This window comes from Chrysochloris asiatica, unplaced genomic scaffold (genome assembly GCF_000296735.1).
Source record: "Chrysochloris asiatica unplaced genomic scaffold, ChrAsi1.0 scaffold00034, whole genome shotgun sequence".
Taxonomy (NCBI): domain Eukaryota; kingdom Metazoa; phylum Chordata; class Mammalia; order Afrosoricida; family Chrysochloridae; genus Chrysochloris; species Chrysochloris asiatica.
The window spans coordinates 23,602,994-23,623,227 of record NW_006408552.1 but is presented as its reverse complement, the minus strand read 5'-3'; the positions used below and the strand labels follow the sequence as shown (position 1 = coordinate 23,623,227).

Sequence of the window (20,234 nt, the reverse complement as noted above, 5' to 3'; positions counted from 1 at the left end):
AGTCTTAGTCTTGGAAGGGGGTTTGCTCTGAGGGGACCCGACCACTTGTTCTTGTAGTAATTGCTTGTTCTTGTAGTAATCAAATCTAATTTTGTATGTACCAAAAACAGACAACTCAATAAATATAAAGCAGGCAGGCACATGCACCCTCCAGTGGTGCCGCTGTCCACTCAGGATGTCCAGGGTCCCTTGAGCACACTTGTGAACAATTCAGTTCCCTCAGTGATATGCCAGTGTTTAAAACACGAATTTTCTCCACAAACTAGGGCTTGACCAAGAAGAGGTGATTGTTCCCATACTGGAGGAGAGACAAACTCTCTTGGCCTTGCTGAGAGATTGTTTAGATAAAACCCAATAGATTGCACTCAGTCAGTAATTTGAGGGATTTCCACAGGTAGATTTGACCACCGTACTTTTTGCTACCTTTGGAGTCCAATCTCTATGTGAAATACTATAATCCCACTCCAGTATGAGGGTGGAAGCAAGACCATGGCTTTCACCTTTCCTCATACCTATTTAACCCTTTCTATACATGTGTCGGAACCGACTCGACGGCACTTAACAACAACAACAACAACAATACATGTGACTATGCAGCAGCCAAGTATATTTAACAGATAAAGGCTGAGCTCCAAATATATTCAAAAAGGGAATTCCATGAGCTCAAACGGCATTCTCTTTTAGAGAACCCGTGGGACAAACTGCTCTAAAAACAAAGTTCCAGAAATAGCAGGTGATTGAATTTTGGTCAGATGAACACAGAAGTATGTCTGTCAAGTGACTGTGTGTTTCCTTGCAGTGGTAGCCAGGAAGCTCAGAGCCACTGTGTTTGCCTCGGGTGCTCATTGTTTACCCTGATGTATCCTTTCTTCCTGCTCTGGTTCTCCCTTCACTCTCACGTGCGTCTCAAATGACAGGCTGTATATGATTGCTTAGACTATGTTGGAGATGAGTTTATAAAAAGGCAGCTTATAAATAAAGTCTATTTCTGAAAGTGCTGCATGAGGACATGCAAGATGATTTTGGTTCATGCAAGGTGTAACTTTTTAAAATATGAATTGCTCTATATTTACTTTAATGAACATTAGAAAAAATTTAACAAATGATTGCAACCTGTATATCTTAGAGATGTTATTACCTAGGATTAGGCTGATATAGATCTATCTGAAGCAAATGATAGTTGGGTTGGCACATGAGGGGCTATACAATTGTTGTTGTTGTTGTCAGGTGCCATCGAGTCGGAACTGACTCATAGTGATCCCATGCACAGCAGAATGAAACAATGTCCAATCCTGGGCCAACCTCACTACCGCTGCCACACTTGAGTCCATCAATGATGCCACCTGGCCAATCCATCTGGTTAGGGGTCTTCCTCTTTTTCTCTGACCCTCCACCTTACCCAGCATGACATCCTTCTCCAGCGACTGTTCTTTCCGGACAATGTGTCCAAAGTATGAGAGACGAAGCTTAGCCATCCTGGCCTCCAAGGAGCATTCTGGCTGCACTTCTTCCAAAACAGATCTATTGGTTCTTTTGGCAGTCCATGGCACTTTCAGTATTCTCCTCCAACACCACAACTCAAAGGCATCAATTCTTCTACGATCTTCCTTATTCACTGTCCAGCTTTCGCATCCATATGAGGCTATTGAAAACACCAAGGCCTGGGTCAGGCGCATCTTAGTCCTCAAGCTGACATCTCTGCTCTTCAATACTTTAAAAAGTTCCTGTGCAGCAGATTTGCCCAATGCAATACGTCGTCTGATCTCTTGACTACTGCTTCCATGAGTGTTGATAGTTGATCCAAGAAGAATGAAGTCCTTGACAACTTCAATCTTTTCTCCATTGATAAGAATGTTGTTTATTGGTCCAGTGGTGAGGATTTTTGTTTTCTTGACATTGAGATGTAATCCATATTGAAGGCTGTGCTCTTTGATCTTCATAAGTAAATGTTTCAAGTCCTCTTCACTTTCGGTAAACAAGGTTGTATCATCTGCATATCGCAGGTTGTTAATGAGTCTTCCTCCAATCCTGATGCCACGTTTTTCTTCATAGAACCCAGCTTCTTGTATTATTTGCTCAGCATACAGGTTGAATAAGTATGGTGAAAGAATACAACCATGTCTCACACCTTTCCCAATTTTAAAACATTCAGTGTTCCCATGCTCTGTTCGAACAACTGCTTCTTGGTCTAGGTACAGATTTCTCAGAAGGACAATTAAGTGTTCTGGAATACTCATACTTCTCAATGTTGTCCATAGCTTGTCATGATCCACACAATCGAAAGCCTTTGTGTAGTCAATAAAGCACAGGTAAACATCCTTCTGGTATTCTCTGCTTTCAGCCAAGATCCATTGGACATCAGCAATGATATCCCTTGTTCCATGGCCTCTTCTGAATCCAGCTTGAACCTCTGGAAGTTCTCTATCAATGTATGATTAGCCATTTCTTTAGTACTTTAGCAAAACTTTACTCTCTTGAGATATCAAAGAGATTGTCCAATGATTTCCGCATTCTGTTGGGTCACCTCTCTTTGGAATGGGACCCAAATGGAATGGAATGCTATATAATAGAGCAGTTTCAAACAGAGTCCAGAACCCATGTTTTCAAATACTGGCTCTCCCCCTTACTGGCAATGTGATCTTAGACATCCTTAGCCTCTTGGTGCCTCAGTTTTCTCTGTATAAGTGTCAACAGTAGCAGTACCTACCAATTATTCACATGATTAATGCATGATTACGTACGTGATGCTAAAACACAGCCCTGGAGAGGTAACTGAAGACTTTACATTAGCCCTTGACGACCGGGACAAAGTAGTGAAGGTGGTACCTCCATGAAAGAGGGATGCCCTGGTGAACTCAGCAGGCTGGCTGAGAAGGGAGAAAGCCCACCCTGTGCCACTACCATCCTACCAGGGGTTCTGCGGTGTTATGCTCGGTGGAACACTATCTTGGTTCTTCTTTTAGATACATTCTTTTTTAACAATTTTTTTTTGAGGAACAATCTGAAAAGCCATTTTATTATTTTCACACAGAGTTAAGACAACACAAGCAATACAAACTGATGCTTGTCAACTTGAATGGCGGTCAATGGTGTCAAGCAGGGAGGTATTAAAGAAATGAAGTCCTGAGGAATCATCAGCCACATTCTCTGGTGAGAGCTGCCCTGAGCCGATGACACCGTGTCTCATGGCTCCTTTTTTCTCATTCCTTCCCAGCATCTCAAGAAATCCTCATCTCACCAAAGCTGACAGGTCCAAACTCTACCAGATTTCTCCTAGAGACCATCTCTCTAGATGGATGTACAAGATCTCTGTAACCCTACTATCCACAATGACCTTGACATGTTAGGACTGACTTGATACTCTCAATGCTTGGCTTCCACAATGACCCCTCCTTTTCCCTCCTTTATGCACTTCAGGCCCCATGCAGGCCTCTGGGTGTTGCCAAGAAGTTCCCAGGAACCAGTGACCCTAACTCTCACTCTGCACTCGTGGATCCTAACTCCTCTTAGGCAGGAGGCAAGCCATTCTCCCACCAGTGGAACCTCTTTGGTTGCAGTTCCAAGCTCTTCCCCTTCTGAGGCAGGACATGGGCCAGAGGCCTCAGCCATCCAGAGCTGTGGAGCTTGTCCAGACACAGATTCCAGCTAGGGCAGTTCCCTGAGTCTCCTTTCTCAGCGACACTTCCCATCCAAGTCAACCCCCTGGGGCTCCACACATCACTGCCAAGGCCAGCTCTCCTGCCCAACAGTGCAGGGCTCCCAACGTCCAGGTTCTCACCCAGGTTGTACGGGGCAAAGTCATGACTAGTCTCATACCTACCTCCCTCTCTTGGCCCTACAACCGAATCCTCAGCAAGCCCAAGTAAGTACTTTGCCTCCACAACTGTCTGGAAGTCATTCACTGGTAATACTCAGCGGCAGGGCCACCACCCTCTCATCCTCAACAGTGCAGTGATCTCTTCCCTAGTCACTCCGCATCCACCCCCAACAGGCCACGATCCAGCAGCAGTCAGAGGAATCTTCTTAAAAGGTAAATCAAGTCATGGCCTTGCCACACAGCCTCCATCAGAGGCTCCCCAGCACTGAACCCCTCTCCTGGGTGGTGTGCTCTGCCCCCTGCCATCTCTGGGACCTCCTGTCATCTGTCCCCGTCACTCCTTACACTCCAGCCTTCTTTCTCATTCATGAGTCATTCATGCAACTCTTTCTTGTCTCTGGGCCTTTGCACATGCTGTGCCCTCGGCCATGGGCTAGTCTGACATCATTCAGGTCTTAGCTTGAGTCTCCCTTGTCAGAGCACCTTCTCTGTCACTCCTCCTGACATCTGGGCAGCTGCTGTCACTTGCTTGATGTCTCTCTCTGCCCCTGAGGGGAGAGACGATGTCTGTGCTACTCACTGACTCTCCAATGCCTGGAGCAGAGCCTGGTACATAGTAGGTGCTCAATATACAGGTCTCTGGAGAGGTCAATGAAGAAGACCTGTTACCTTACCTGGAACTCCCTCCCCATGCTGGACTGGCAGACTTCCTAGGGCCCTGGTCTGTGTTACTCTATGAAAGTTACTTCTGATTTTGGAATCTCTGTTTTCCTCATCTGTGAAATGGGTAGAAAGAGTGACAGTACCCATTTAGTTCTTGGGGTGTACTGCCCAGCACCCACACTCCTGTCCTCTGGTGGCAGCACCCATGTCTCTTCACATGACCACCCCTAACCATGCCGGACACTGAGGAATAGTGCCAAGGCTCTATGAGATGGATTTGGAAACAGTGCTGACCCTGAGCCAGCCGCCCTGCTAACGGCTTTATATCCTTCAGTCCTGGGGTCAGGATCTACACCAGGCAGCACATTCTTCACTGCCAGGGTCTCTGGGCTGCTGGCCATTCAGCCTGGAACAGCTGCAGGCTAAGACTCAAAGGCACAAAGAAGAATGCTAGACCAAGGGGCGGGAGTGGCTGTTGACCCATCTTTGTCACCCTGATCCAGCTGTGCCTAAAGACCATTCTACCTTTGGACTTCGCACTTACAAAGGCCAGCACGGAGTCCTTCACGCAAAGCCACTTTGAAAGCTACTCTCTTAATCTGTTTTGTATTTGAATAGTCTTTTCTATATTCTTTTAACTTGGCCTTGAGGAGGGTTGATTCAGATAGCCTGCCTGTGTGCTGCCCTGTCCAGACCCTTGCGGCTCTTGCCTCCAGACTCCTCTGTACCCAGAGCCTGCCAGGCCCGATGGAGCGGCCTGCCATCATGGCCCAGAGAGGTGGGTGTGTGGAAGGCCAACTCCCCAGCCCCTGGTAGGGAGCAGTGGTAAACACAGAGGCTTGGGCTCCAGCCTGCCTCCCAGAGCTTCCCCAACGAGGTGGAGCTCTACTTGCCAAGTGGAACTTGCTTGATAACTAGCTCAGTCTGACTTCTTCCTTTCCCTGTCTCACTTGGGATCACCTACCTCCCAAGTAAACTACTTATCCTCAAATCCTTCTCTCAGAGTCTGCTTCTAGGGTGACCCAAACCAGGACAGCATTACCTGTTGTTTTTGTTAAGTGCTGTCTAATTGGTTCTAACTCATAGTGACTCTGTATAGGGTTATGGAGGAACAGCTGATAGGTTTGAACTGCCGACCTTGCAGTTCGCAGTCCAGTGCTTATCCTACAGAGCCATACCAAGAGTCAGATTTACATAGCACAGAGTAAATGCTCCAGAAACAATCATTATTACTATCATTACTGCCGGCTAGGTCTCCCCGCTCTTCCTCCCTCCAGAGCTGTAAGCCTCAGAACTCAGTGTGGAGTGAGATGATGCCCTGCTCTGCGGTGGGAAGGCAGGTCCCTAGGCCATGCCAGGAAGAAACAGTCCTTCCAGCTCCGTAGGAAGTAAGAATGGGGTGCCCAGCAACAGGTCAGGGATCCATGGCTTGGACCAGCTTTCGTCATTTACAAGACCGGCTGGGACAGGGATGGGTTTTACCCAAGGCAAACTCTTGGGACAACACTGGAATGCCTTGAGCTCTTTGAAGGTCCTTGGACCACAGATGACCCCCACAGCCATCCCAGCCACTGTGTCAATCCCAGGCATCAGGATGAGACAGCAGCCCTACATGTGTGCAATGTCCTGGTCAAGGGCCCAACAGTGGAGTCACTCTGCCAGGGTTGAGTCCTGCATCTCACACTTTCCAGCTGAGAGAACTGCCTGTGCTGTGCCTCAGTTCCTCATCTGTGAAATGGACACAATCGCAGAGGTACCCTTAAAGGCTAGTTCTAAGGCTGATATGAGACAATGTAACTAGAAGCTTACAATGGTGGCTGGCTCAATACACATATCTTCTCATACCACTAGACGAGAGGGACATGGACTAGTCACCACAAACTCTTTTGTACTTTTAGAATTTTGTACTATTTGTATGTATCATTGCCCAGAAAATTAAGCATATTAATTTTAAAGTGAAAATAAAAGTAAAAGCAATTTCCAATTTACAACCACATATTTGTTGTAGAGCATGGAAGTGGGTAGGATACTTGTAAGTCATGAGGACTCCATCACAGTCCCCACTGAAGTGACCCCATCCAGCTCTGCTCAGAGCATCCAGAACTTACTGGAGTGGGTCCTCTCATGGTCTGGAAGTGTGGCGGGGGGCTGGTGATTCAGGGCTGCCTCTGATTTGCTGGGAATGAAGACTTCAGCATTGTCCTTCCGTTTAGCAGACAAGTGTCTTTCCCTTTTACTACCTGTAAGAAAACAGTGTTTGCATATAAAGACACTGAATGCAATCCAGAGCTGGGACATTTTGCTCAGATATTTATTTGTTCATTTAACAAATATTTAATGCCCTTTCCCCCCCCCCCACACACACACACTCAGTGCCAAGCGACATACTAGTTATGGTGCAGTGAATCAGTTAATGTCTCTCTTCTAACCACTGTTGTTGCTGGAGGTGGTTAAGTGCCGCTGAGCCGGTTCTGACTCATAGCAACCCTGTACAGGGTTTCCAAGGTGCGGCTGGTGAGTTTGAACTACTGACCTTGTGGTTCAAACTGGCCTTGCAGTCCAGTAGTCATTGTAAATCCCACCAAATGATTTTTTCCTGATGGGAAGAGGTGGGGGAAGGAAGATACTGATAAGATGATGTGATTTAGTTGTGAGTGACTGCTAACAGGAATAATTGTGATTGTGAAAACTTAGAACTCTACCATGAGTATACAATGAACTCTCCCAGAAGCATCAAGGGATCTCACTACTAACAACAGAGAAGAGCCAGGAATGGAGCACATCCTTTGAGCCCTGAGACCTCTGTGCACGGAACTTCCTTGACCTAGGAACAAAAGAGCTGTGATAACAGAGGAGTGGGGGAGGAGCAGCAACTGCAGAACCAGGAAGCAGAGCACAGCACAGAAAAGGGAGCTGTCCAGCCCACAGAGCCAGGAAGCGGAGTGCTTTGGGGCATGAGGCTGACTTGTGGAATGGGGCGTCTGTAGGCACTTAGTTGGGGAGCTAGAGCTGAGTGCCTTTGGGTGAAGGCTTATAACAGACTGAAGAGCCCCTCTGGCATTGATCAGCAGTGCTACAGCAACCAGAGCTTTGTAACACTGCTGGAGCAGGGCCAAGGGGCTTGTGGTTGAGAGGGCAGGAACCACGGAGAAGCCTGTGGCTGGGAGAGGCTGTCCTGACTGTGCCCCAAACATTTCTAATCCTGCATTGTAACCTGATAACTTTCCTAATACAGCCCGTAGCTATGAGGATGGTGTCTGAGTTCTGTGTGGCTGTTAAAATGAATTATTGAGTCCAGTTGGGTAGAGAGTTCTGTGGGAGGGATGACTAACATCAGAATCAGCAAAGAAGGCTCGAGAATGGAGGCATGTCTGACCTCAGCCATATAGAAAGAGGGATGGTGGCTGAATTTGATTCTCCTTGTGAAGTCAGAGGAAGCAAGACATTGTCCCTGCGTCAAATTATTTTTATGTGCTAGTTTGGCCAACAAACCACGTTTGCTGAAAGTCCCTGCATGCAAAACAGCATACTTTTTAGAAAATAAATGAATGCACAAATTTTCTAATGCTAACATTTTGAAATAGTTTGGAAAAGTCTTAAATTGACAGCCTTTGAAGTGTAATTGACAGTATTTCTTCTTCCTTCATGATGCATAGAATAACTGCCACACAATCAACTTGTCCAGTGGACCAATGGGACATGTGAGCATCTGTCACGATGATGTTGAAGCCAGAAGTACTAGATGGTGCCTGGCTGCCACTACCAACTGTTCTGAAAGGGATCACGGTAGAAGGTTCCAGATAGAGTGGGAGAAAATGGGAAACAAAACTCAAAATTATAAAAAGAAAAAGAGCAGGCTTACTAGTCAGAGAGAGGCTGGAGGAACCCAATAGGATGGCCCCTGAGCACCCTTCAGGTCTGGAATGGAACTCACCCTCGTGGTCCAATTTTCAGTCAAGCAGTAGATAGGTATCTACACTAACACTAGTAAGATATGCCACCATGGAATGGTCACCCATTCAAGATCAAAAGGATAAAGTTGAGAAGGGATGGGAAGGAGGGTGGATTGGAAATAGGAGCCACAAGAAAGGAGAGATACCTGTTGTTACATGAAGGGGATTGAAATCATTGAGACGAAACAAAGAAATGATTTGTTGAATGTAAAACAATCTTCACTGTAAAATTTCACTCAATTCACAAAGAAAAGTTTTTAAAAAACAAACTGTGCAGCCAAGGACCTCTGAGAATCAGGGTACCTGTGCTTGGGTCCTCCTGGGATGGAAAGGAAGAAACCCAGGAAGTGTTTGCCTAAAGGGCAGTGTACAGTGAACCCCAGCCAAGAATCGCATTGAAGCTTGTGGTGTCTCAAAGACGGGGAGTCCTGCAACCAGGACTACGAGGCACTCTTGGGAGCAAAGCCAATGTCTGGGATGTGTGTGCTGTCTGTCCCTCTCTGCCACCCCTCTTGGTTTGTGAAGGACGTACGATTCTCCATCACTTTCTGAAGTACTTGCTCCCTGGCTAGCCAGATTATGATATGAGAGAGCAATGTGTGTGTTCAATGGGACAAGACAAAGAAGGGAGGAAGAAGCTTGACTCCCAAGGTGCTGAAAATGATCCCGAGGACAGTAAGAGCAACAGCCAGCCAGTGATGTGTCCTGGGCACCTTTTCATTTGTGCCCTAGCTTGTCCTAGGAGGCAGGTACACAACCTGAGGCAGGAGACCAAACACTGGCACCCCAATGATGTCATGTCCTAGACTGAGAAGCAAGTGAATATGCTAGGTTACAAGGCAAAGGGGAATTCACCTTGCTAATCAGCTGAGTTTAAGATGATCTGAATGGGCCCAATGTAATCATGCAAAACCCAGAGCAAAGCCACAGCCAGAAAATTCACTCTAAGTCACAGCAACCTTACAAGACACAGGAGTCTTTGTGTGGTGATATAGCATAAACTAATCACAAGGTCGGAGGTTCAAACCCACCAGCCACTCCTCATCATTATACAGAGTAGCTATGAGTCAGAACAGACTCGAGGGCACTTAACCACAACAGAACAGAGTAGAACTGCCCTATAAGGTTTCCAGGCTATAAGTCTTTACAGAAGCACATTACCACGTTTCCTCTGTGGAGTGGCTGAAGCGCCTTAACCACTACATCACTGTTGTTGTTGTTGTTGTTAAGTGCCAAAGAGTCTATTCCGACTCATAATGACCCATAGCAACCCTATAGGGTTTCCAAGGAGTGCTGGTGAGTTTGAACTGCAACCTTGTGGTTCAAACCGACCTTGCGGTCCAGTGCTTATCCTACAGTGTCACAGGACTCCAGCCCTACATCACTAGGGCTCCTCAAATGAACCACAAAGACCCTCAAAATTGGAAGAGAGAGATGGAAGAAGGATACAGAGAATGCACCAATGAACAGTGATTACAGAGACAGGACACTGCAGGCCCTGAGGGTGGAGGACAGGGCCAAGAGCCAGGGAATGTGGGCAGCCTAGAGAAGCTGGAACAGGCAAGGTAGTGGGCGCTTCCCGAGACTCCTCCAAAGGAACGGAGCTCTGGCAACACCTTGATTTTAGCCCATGAGCCCCACATCCGTGAGCCCAGGACTGTGAGATACAAAGTTCACTGTGTTGCCGTTTGTTACAGCAGCAATAGAAAGTCAGTACATCTTATTACAGGGGAGGGTTCTGGGTTCAAGTCACAGAGCTAGGAAGTGAAGAGACCTGCCTCAACCCACCTCCATTTCCTGTCCAAATTCCCTATCCTCCCCATGAATCAGCCCTTCAGGAAGTTTGGCGAGGAGGTCGGCCTTGTTGAACGGGTGTATGTTTTGTTGTGTATATTCACAACAATAACAAAATACGATTTTTAATCGTCAATAACAGTATTTTCTAGGTATAGCAGGACTCAGGCTCTTGGTGGAGCCCTAGATCACTGGGTCTTCATGGAAAGTGGCCTGGGGTCACCGCTAACCCCATATTCCACCAGACAGCCCTGTGCTTGCAGTTCCCTCTGCCTGGAATGTGGTTCCCACAGCTGGTCCTCTTGTCCCAGCTCCAATGTTGTCTCCTCTGAGAAGGCTTCTCTGACCACTCAGGTTCAAGTGGGCCCAGCACCGGTCCTCACACTGCAGGGTTCTGTTTCATATAATCTTTATAGACAATCTCTCCTCCTGTCCTCCTAACTTCTTGATTTGCCCAGAATCCCAGTCCTCCTCTTCCCAGTTACTGGAAAAATGGCTTCTCCATGCCCCTGGTTCACAAGGACACCCCAGACTGGAGAGAGTGGGGGATAGGAAGCAACCAGGACACAGACCTGGCCACCATGCTGTCAGCACTGGGTCCAGCTCCGCTAACATCCTCTGCAGAGAGGCAGTGCTGGATCCACCACACACCCCTCTCTCATTTATTCCACAACCCAGGAGAGGGGGTGGCTGCTTTCTGACTCCTCAAAGCCCAGCTACTGTCTTTTACCTTTGTTTGGTTTGGTGGTTAAGGGTCCTGGGATCTCAGTCTCAATTCCTTCCTAACTGTGTGAACTTGGACAAGTTACTCAATCTTAGTCCCTCGTTTCCCCATTAGTAAATTAAAGGCAATGATAACATGTCCTTTGGCATAACGGTGAAGATTAAATGGTCCCTCGGTGTTATGGTGAAGATTAAATGAAGGACTATGTGTAAAGACCTTAGAACACTGCTCGGTATATGTCAATACAAATTCACTAAATGCTGGCTGTTGTTCACAACTACTCATTTACATGCTTCTTGTCTGTTTTCCCTGATAGGAATGTGAGGCCACTGGGGAGAAGCGGACGTGTGTACTAGCACAGAGACTGGGACATGATGTGTGAGCAGACGGATGAACGTCCATCTTTTCAGGGCCTGCTGAATGCCCTTGAGTAAATTTTTACTGTGAGTTCTGAACTGCAATCCCACGCCAGGTGTGGGGAGACCTTATAGCAGGCCCCTTGGTGGGAGCCCACCACCTGCTGCAGAGACATGCACCCACATACCACTGTGCCTCTGAGTGCTCACAGGAGGCCCAGCAGCAAACTAATGGCTTAACAATGTAAAATGTCAGAAAACTGAATCAGTCTCAAAGTGCGTCTGGTGTCAAATGACTCTCCTGTCATCTTCTGGTTCTTCAGACCTGCTGTTCCCAGGGCAGAGGCTCAGTCAGCCTCCTCACTCCCTGACACCCAGTCCTTAGGGAAAACAGAAATCACGGAAGCATTTCATTCCCAGTATATCTCATACAGAAAAGACGTCTACTGGCAGCTAGAATGGTGGTAATTCTGTCACCTAAGGATGGCACAGGCCCAAGGAAGGAGGACACGAAAGGGAGAGAGGCCCATCAGGAAACTTTTTTCCTTCCTAAGTGTCCCAGGTCTTGTACCCCGACTGGGTCATGCACTATCACTGTGACTCTGCCTGGCCAGGCCAATGGCCAAACTACATGGACCTTTGCAAAGACAGTTTCCAGAAGAGGAAAGGATGCTGGGCAGGCAGGCTGAAGGCCTGTAGACAGACTTTGGTCTACATCTCCCCAAAGATGTGCACGTCCTGATCCCTAAAGCCTGTGAATATGTGATGTCAGCTGGGTCTGAAATCAGAGCTAAGGCCCTGGGCTCTTTAGTTTTATGAGCCAATAAGTAGGCCCTTTGGGCTATGCCACTGTGCTTCCGCCTCTTATAATCAGCAGAGACCTGACCAATATACCTCCCTGGTCTCTGAGACCACTCTACCCAGAGCTGAGTCCACAGGACTGCTGGACTGCTATTCAATCCAGAGACACCAAAACAAAACCACTATCACACAAGATGGGACTCACTTGTGGAAGCTGTGTTAAATGCCAGTGTCACCAGGGTGTCTGGGCCCTGGGGAGGGCGTCCTTCCGTCTCCTGGTCCTCAGGGAAGTCCCTCTGTACTGAGTCCCCACTTGAAAGAAGGGGATCATCTCTGGAGGTGTTCACCAGCACCTGACCCTCAGGTTCAGGCTCAGAGAACACATCTTCTTCAATGGAGTCATACTCATCACTGGAACAATCCTTTTGTTGTTTTTGTAGATTTACAGTAAGCTCCAAGCTTTTTCTCAGCTCCTGCCAAAAGCCAAGCAGAGATTTGAAAAATAAAACAGGGTATTTTTAGAAAAACCCACTTGAAAACAGATCATTAGAATTAAAGAACTATTCCCACACCAAACTAACATTTACTGATGTCACATCAAAAAATATAACATTTCCCAATACCATGTCAAGCCATGTAACTAATATTTCCCAGTATCATCTCAGCTCATGTAACTAACATTTCCCAATACCATGTCAAGCCATGTAACTAACATTTCCCAATATCATCTCAGCTCAAGTAACTAACATTTCCCAATATCATCTCAGCTCATGTAACTAACATTTATTAATACCATGTCAAGCCATGTAACTAACATTTCCCAATATCATCTCAGCTCATGTAACTAACATTTACCAATACCATGTCAACTCATGTAACTAACATTTATCATTATCATCTCAGTCCAAGTGACTAATATTTACCAATATCACGTCAACCCATGTAACTAACATTTATCAATATCATGTTAACTCATGTAACTAACATTTTTCATTATCATCTCAGTCTATGTGACTAACATCAATATCACATCAACCCATGTAATTAACATTTACCAGTATCATCTCAGCCCAAGTAACTAACATTTACCAATATCATGTCAACCCATGTAACTGTCATCTCAGCCCATCTAACATTTACCAAGATCATGCCAGCCCATGTGCTTTCATTGCTTTTAAGCTGGGTAAGCAAAGGTCAGGGACAAATGAGCATCTCTCTGGTATTCCTATACCTATGAGGTCACTAAGAGAGAGAAAGAGAAAGAGAGAGAGAGAGAGTGTGTGTGTAAAAATGATATGGTCCTGGGGCTTTTTAAAAGAAGTCGTGGCCCCACCCCTGGAGTTTCTGACTTAGTAGATCTTAGATGAGGCCTAATAATTTGCATTTTTGACAAGGTAATGTTGCTGGTCCAGGGACCACACACTTTGAATATGAATGAAATCCCCAAGGTTTGCAAATGACCATGAGATCCCAGATAGCACAGAATCCAAAGGACAGTGTGTGCAGGAAGTCTTGTGCATTGTAGGGTTGCTGTTGTTAAGTGCTGTTGAATCAGTTCCAACTCATAGCAACCCTGGACAGGGTTTCCAAGGAGTGGCTGGTGGGTTTGAACCACCAACCTTATCGTAAAGAATCCAGTGCGTGTCCTACAGCATCACACCAGAACTTCAGGGTGTTTGTTGTTGGTGGTGTTAAGTGCCCTCAAGCTGATTCTGATCCACAGTGACCCTGGATAGGGTTTCCAAGGAGCAGCTAGTGAGCTTGAACCGCCGACCTTGCAGTTCAAATGACTTTGCAGTCTGGAGCATTGGTGGTGGTGGTGGTGGTGTGCCGTGGAGTCAGTTCTGACTCACAGAGACCCTGTACAGGGTTTCCGAGCCTGTAAATCTTTATGGGAGCAGAAAGCCTCATCTTTTTCCAGCGGAACAGCTGGTAGTTTTGAACTGTTGACCCTGAGGTTAGCAGCCCGATTTATAACCACTATGCTACTAGAGCTTCTTTGTCTTCCTTATTTGTTGTTGTTGTTAGGTACCATAGAGTCGGTACTGACTCATAGTGACATTATGTACAACAGAACGAAACACTGCCCGGTCCTGGGCCAACCTCACTACTGTTGCCACGCTTGAGTCCATCGATGCTGCCACTTGGCCAATCCATCTCGTTGGGGGTCTTCCTCTATTTCTCTGACCCTCCACCTTACCAAACATGATATCCTCCTCCAGCGACTGTTCTCTCATGACAATATGCCTGAAATACGAGAGGCGAAGTTTGGCCATCTTGGCCTCCAAGGAGCACTCTGGCTGCACTTCTTCCAAAACGGATCTATTGGTTCTTTTGGCAACCCATGGCACTTTCAATATTCTCCTCCAACACCGTAACTCAAAAGCATCAATTCTTCTACTGTCTTCCTTATTCACTGTCCAGCTTTCACATGCATAGTCTGGCGCATTAGCAGCATCTAAATGTCACTTACTTACACGTAACTAGAACTGCCTGATAGCGTTTTCGTGTTTTCTCATTTGTCTCCATGAGATTGTAGATTCTTTTAGGCCAAGCATTAAGACCTCTACGTAGAGTGATCAGAAAGTCTATCACCCTAACTAGTACACTTCAGAAAGTGAAACAAGACACTAGCACATATACCGTGAGACAGAAATACAACTGTGTGGGCAAACTGGGAGGCTGGGCCAACCTATCTGTGCCACCTCTACAACCCCGGCACTGCTAACACAGTGTGAATGTAGTTCTGGGGAAATGAGAAACAATCAGTGAAGGTTTGATGGTTGACTGACAGATGCCGTGGAACACTCCCCAAAGGTGTTCATGTCCTGAAGAGGAGTGGAGTGCTCTTTGGACAGAGAGATCCCTGTGCACCGAATCTTCTCAACTCAGACACAGAAAGCTGTGACACCCAGGCAGTGGCAGAGGAGCAGCAGTAGAACCAAGAGCCAGCCCACAGAGCAATCAAAGCTAAGGGACTTTGAGCAGGAGGCTTGCTGACCGAGTGGGGTGCCCCAGACACTTACTTGGGGAGCTAGGTTTGCTGACCCACAGAGCTGAAGCTGAGTGCCTTCAGTCTGAAGTTTACAGTGGAGCAGTGTCCCCTGGGGGCACTTACCAGCAAACCTAAAAGAGTTTGGTAACAGGGCACAGTGTAGTGGCCAGGCCAAGGGGCTGAGAGGCTATCCTGACTTGAGGAATATTTCTGATTGTTACCTGATAACTTTTGCTGTTGTTAAGTGCCTCTGAATAATTTCTAACTTACAGCAACCCTGTATAGGGTTTCTGAGGAGCAGCTGATGAGTTTGAACTGTCAACCTTGGGGTTAGCAGTCCAGTGATTATCCTACAGTGCCACACCAGGACTCCTTAACTTCCCTAATCAACCCTTTACTTGTGAGCATGGTATCAGAGCTCTGTGTGGTCGCTGCAATGAATGGTGGAACCCAGCTGAGTAGCGAGTACTGTGGAAAGGGTGGTTTGTACCATTTTTTTGCAGAGTGAGTGTATTTTGCATGTGGAAGGGACACAAATCTTTGGGGACCAGAGGGTGGATTGTGGTAAGTAAAATAACAGCCCTCTAGAGGTATCCAAGCTCACCAGCTGCTCCTTGGAAACCCTATACATTGTCGCTATGGGTCAGAACCAACTCAACGGCACTTAACAACAACAACAACAGGTGTCCAGGGAGTCCTGATGTGGTGCCATAGGCCAGTTTGAATTACAAGGTTGGAGGTTCAAACTCACCAGCTGCTCCTCAGAAACACTGAGTTGCTATGACTCAGAATTAACTTGACGCCACTTAACAACAACAACAAGAGCTGCCCGAGTGTGGGGCACTGGACCTAAAGGTCAGCAATCCAAGCCCACCAGCTGCTCCTCAGAAACCCTATACAGGGTTGCTATGAATCAGAACTGATTTGACTGCACTGCACACAACAAAGGGATGCCCACATCCTAATCCCTGGGATCTAGGGCTATGTTACCTTACATGGCAAGAGGAGCTTTGCAGGTGTGATTAAGTTAAGAATTGTGAGACGGGGAGATTATCTGGGATTATTCAGGTATGTTCAGTGTAATCACATCTGCTTATAAGTCTCCCCAGAGGCAGGCAGGAGGATCAGTCAGAAAGAGAGATGTAAAGATGGAGTCCTGGTGTGGCTCTGTAGGATCAGCACTGGACTGTTACCCACAAGGTCGGCAGTTCAAATCCACCAGTTGCTCCTCAGAAATCCTATACCGGGTTGCTCTGAGTTGTAACTGACTTGGCGGCACTTAACAGCAACAACAACAAAACTGGAAGCAGAAATGAGAGAGGAGGAAAGATGCCATCAGGTATCCAAGGAGGAAAGATGCTGCTAGCATCATTAAGCTGCCACCAGCCAAAGAATGTACGTAGTCCCTAGAAGCTTAGAAATGTAAATAAATACATTCTCCTCTAGAGCCTCCAGGAGGAATGCAGGCCAACCAAAACCTCCATTTTAACTTGTGAAACAGACCACAGTTTCTGACCTCTAGAACTATAAGATGATACATTTGTGCTGTGCTAAGGTTAAATTTGTAAGAATTTGTTACAGTAGCAGGAGGAAACTAACACAAAGCTGAGTATTAGCTATTAAGTAACTAGAACACTGCTTGGCCCATAGTAGGTGCTTGATAAACATTAGCTGAGAGACTAAATCCCATCAGTTACCAGAAGGTGGGTGGTAGAAGGAGCAAGGAGCACCCACACGCCTTAGAGACAAAGACTTAAAGTCCTGCTTCCCTGTTTACTAGCAATGTGGCCCTCAGCAAGTCATGTATCCACTCTAAGCTGCATTCTGGCATCCATAAAATGGGTTAACAAAATCTCTGCCTTCTACATTTGTCTTATTAAAGCAATGGCTCTCAACTGGAGAGGCTGAAAAATCCTGTATTAAAAGGGTGCAGTCATTATCAAAGCATAACTACAAGGGAGTTGCAAAAAGTTAAGTGAAAAAAAATTCAGTATCTTTTAATTCCATTTTTCCATGAATTTTCTGAAGCCACCTCATACAAGATTTTCTGAATGTACTGAGAGGGCCCATGTCATCTTCATGGAAGCTGGGCTGAGGTCAATGTGTCTTGTGTTCAAAGTCTTACTGTAGTGAACCATCTAATTTACTGTTCCAAAACAAAGAAACGGGAGTTCCTGGGTGGTGTGCTGTTTCAAAGCAAGGTCAGGCATTGCAAAGGTAGCAACCCTCTGTTGTTGCTGTTCAGTTCCTGTCCAGTTATTTCTCACTAACAGCAACCTGGTATAGGGTTTCCAAAGAGTGGCTGGTGGGTTTGGACCACTGACCATGTGGTTAGCAGTCCAGTGTTTATCCTACAGCACCACCAGTAATCCTTTACAGTGGAATCTGTACTTTACAAACTATTTTGAATTCCTTCTCAGTTGACCCCCACAATAACCCTGTGGTTATTGTTGTTAAGTGCTGTCAAGTTGGTTTCGACTCATAGCAACTCTGCATAACACAACAAAACACTGCCCAGTCTTGTGCCAGCCTCACAATTGTTATGCTGTAAAATACAATAAAATAACTCTGTGATAACATAGATTCAGTTAAAGTCAGGATAGGTTGTCGCTACCTGACACCTTGACCTAATTTCCATCCTTAAATGTATTCAGTTAAGTTCTAAAATTCTGCAGAGGTGAGGGGCAGGGTTGGGAGAGAAGACAGTGGGCAAATCCTTCCCCCTCTGTGTCTACAACCTTCTTCTTGCCCCTCTGTGGATCAAAATGATAAAACCGGGCCAACACAGAGAGTCCTAGTGGGGAGACTGCTGCCAACGCCCAGAACATTCTAGTCAGTCTCAGGACCACTGTCTACACAGGAGTGGAGCTACCACCCTAGCCACCAACAGCCAGTTCTGGGAAGGATTTGGAAGAACACAAGGACCCTCAAACTCTTAGTCAACTGCAGGCTCCCTCTAGCCTCTTCATTATCTTTATAATGCTGCAACTCCACAGTTTAAGTGATTTGATTTGGGGGGAGGCATTCCCCCAAATTGGGGAACTGAGGTCTGGAGCCTTTAAGCTGGTGGCAGAGCCATGATATCTGCTCCTTGCAAATTACCTTCATGGGAAACTCTCGTCTTCTGTCATGCTCCAACCAATGGGGGAAACAATCTGGTAATAAACATTTGCTAATTTCTTCCTGCATGCATGTGTGCTGAGGCAATAATGGGGAACAAGATGGCAAGACCCGTTTCCCTTATTGGGGTGTACAAAATAGTGTGAGATAACGCATAAGCAAAGCCAAACTGGCCCTGAGCGAGCGGCTGGAGGAGCCCCCGTGGAAGACGGATGGGAAGAGAAAGTGGGAGAAGGCACCTGGATGGCAAGGAGTCATCAGGAGTCTCTGGGGTGGGAGCATGGCAGTCAGGGGGAACAGCAGAGGCAGAAATGGCTTCAGGGGTGCATGCAGAATGAGAGGAAAATGAGGAGGAGTGAACAGGGGCCAGATGAGAAGGCTCTGGAGTCTGTTTTATGCACAATGAAAGGCAACTGAAGGATACTAAGCAGAGAGAGCATTCTCTGCTGGGTTTTTGTTTGTTTTTCTTTGCTGGTTTTTTGTTGTTGTTGTTTTGTTTGTTTTTCTTTGCTGTTTTTAAGACTGCTAAGGAGCTCTGGTGGGGTGTTGTGGGCTAATGCGTCAGACTGCAAAATCGTTAGAGCTGCAAAGACGGTGGTTCAAGCTCACCAGCTGATCCTTGGAAACCCTATACAGGGTCACTAAGGGTTGAAATCGACCCGACAGCACTTAACAACAACAACAAGGAGCTCTGGTAGCACAGTGGTTATGTGTTGGGCTACTACCGTTAAGGTCAGTAGTTCAAAACTACCAGCCATTCTGCAGGAGAAAGATGAGGTTCTCTGTTCCAGTAAAGATTTACAGCCTCAGAAACCCTATACAGGGTGGCAGTGAGTTGAAACCAGCTCCACAACGCATAACCACCACCACCACCGTGACCACCATTGTGACCACCACCATGACCACCATGGCTCTTGCATGTCAAAATGGATCTTGAGAGAGGGGGCAAGGATGGAAACAAGGGCGAACAACTGTAGCTGGAGGCAAAAGATAAAAGTGGTAGCGGAGTGGAGACAGGGAGCTGGCCTAGAGATGTATCTTAGGAGCAGAGATGACAAAAATTGCTGCCTAGAAATTAACTATATGCCTAGGAATTCATCTTTCAGTCTTCAATATACAAACAAAGATTCCTGAGGCATCACTGATAATCAAGAATGATCCAAATGTTCATCAGTAAGAGCTTGGCTGTCTAACAACAGAGTGGGCATCCGGGATCCACACACAGTCCTTACAAACAATGAGCCAGATCTTGTGTGCACTTGCACACAAAGGTACACCCACCAAGCTCTGCCTTAAAGGAAAAAGCATGTTGAAAATGTTCACACAGTATCCTGGTGTGGCACTGTGGGATAATGACTGGACTGCAAGATTGGTATGAATCACAAGGTCAGTGGTTCAAACTCATCAGCTGCTCCTTGGAAACTCTATACAGGGTCGCTATGAGTCATAACTGACTTGAAGGCACATAACAACAACAAGTTTTTAAAAAATAATTATTAGTGTCTAGGAGTAGAGTCCAAGGAGCTCTATACTGTAGTGGTTACAAATTGGGCTGCTAACCTCAAGGTCAGCAGTTCAAAACTACCAGCCGCTCCTCAGAAGAAAGATGAGGCTTTCTGCTCCCATAAAGATTTACAGCCTTGGAAATCTTTTACAGGGTCACTAAGAGTCAGAACCAACTTCAGAGCACACCACCACCATCACCACCACCACATGCATGGAGTCCTGGTGTAGTGCTGGGGGTTAATGCGTTAGATGAAGGGCAGCAATTCCATCTCACCAACCGCTCTTCAGAAACATGGTCACTACTGACTCAATGGCACTTAACAACAGCAACAACATGCATGTATGCATACAAAAGTCAAGGAAAGTGAACATACAAAATGGCGGATCGGGTGGAAGTGCAGTAAGAACTCTGCCAGCAACAACACAGAATACCCGACCAAGCAGGCTCAGGGGATGGTCCCAGAACTCTGAACCACATATAAAGGAATATTTAAAAGGTTGGAAG

General features: G+C 46.4%; 1 protein-coding gene across 1 annotated transcript in view; it reads right to left on the bottom strand.

Moving 5' to 3' along the window:
- Positions 1-20,234, bottom strand: part of KIAA0556 (KIAA0556 ortholog) — a 255,125-nt gene that overhangs the window by 108,935 nt on the left and 125,956 nt on the right. Inside the window, exons 7-8 of the mRNA XM_006859897.1 lie at positions 12,314-12,581; positions 6,589-6,720 (exon numbers count right to left, since the gene is read on the bottom strand). Coding sequence (XP_006859959.1) covers positions 6,589-6,720; positions 12,314-12,581 — 400 coding nt within the window. The remainder of the gene's footprint in view (positions 1-6,588; positions 6,721-12,313; positions 12,582-20,234) is intronic.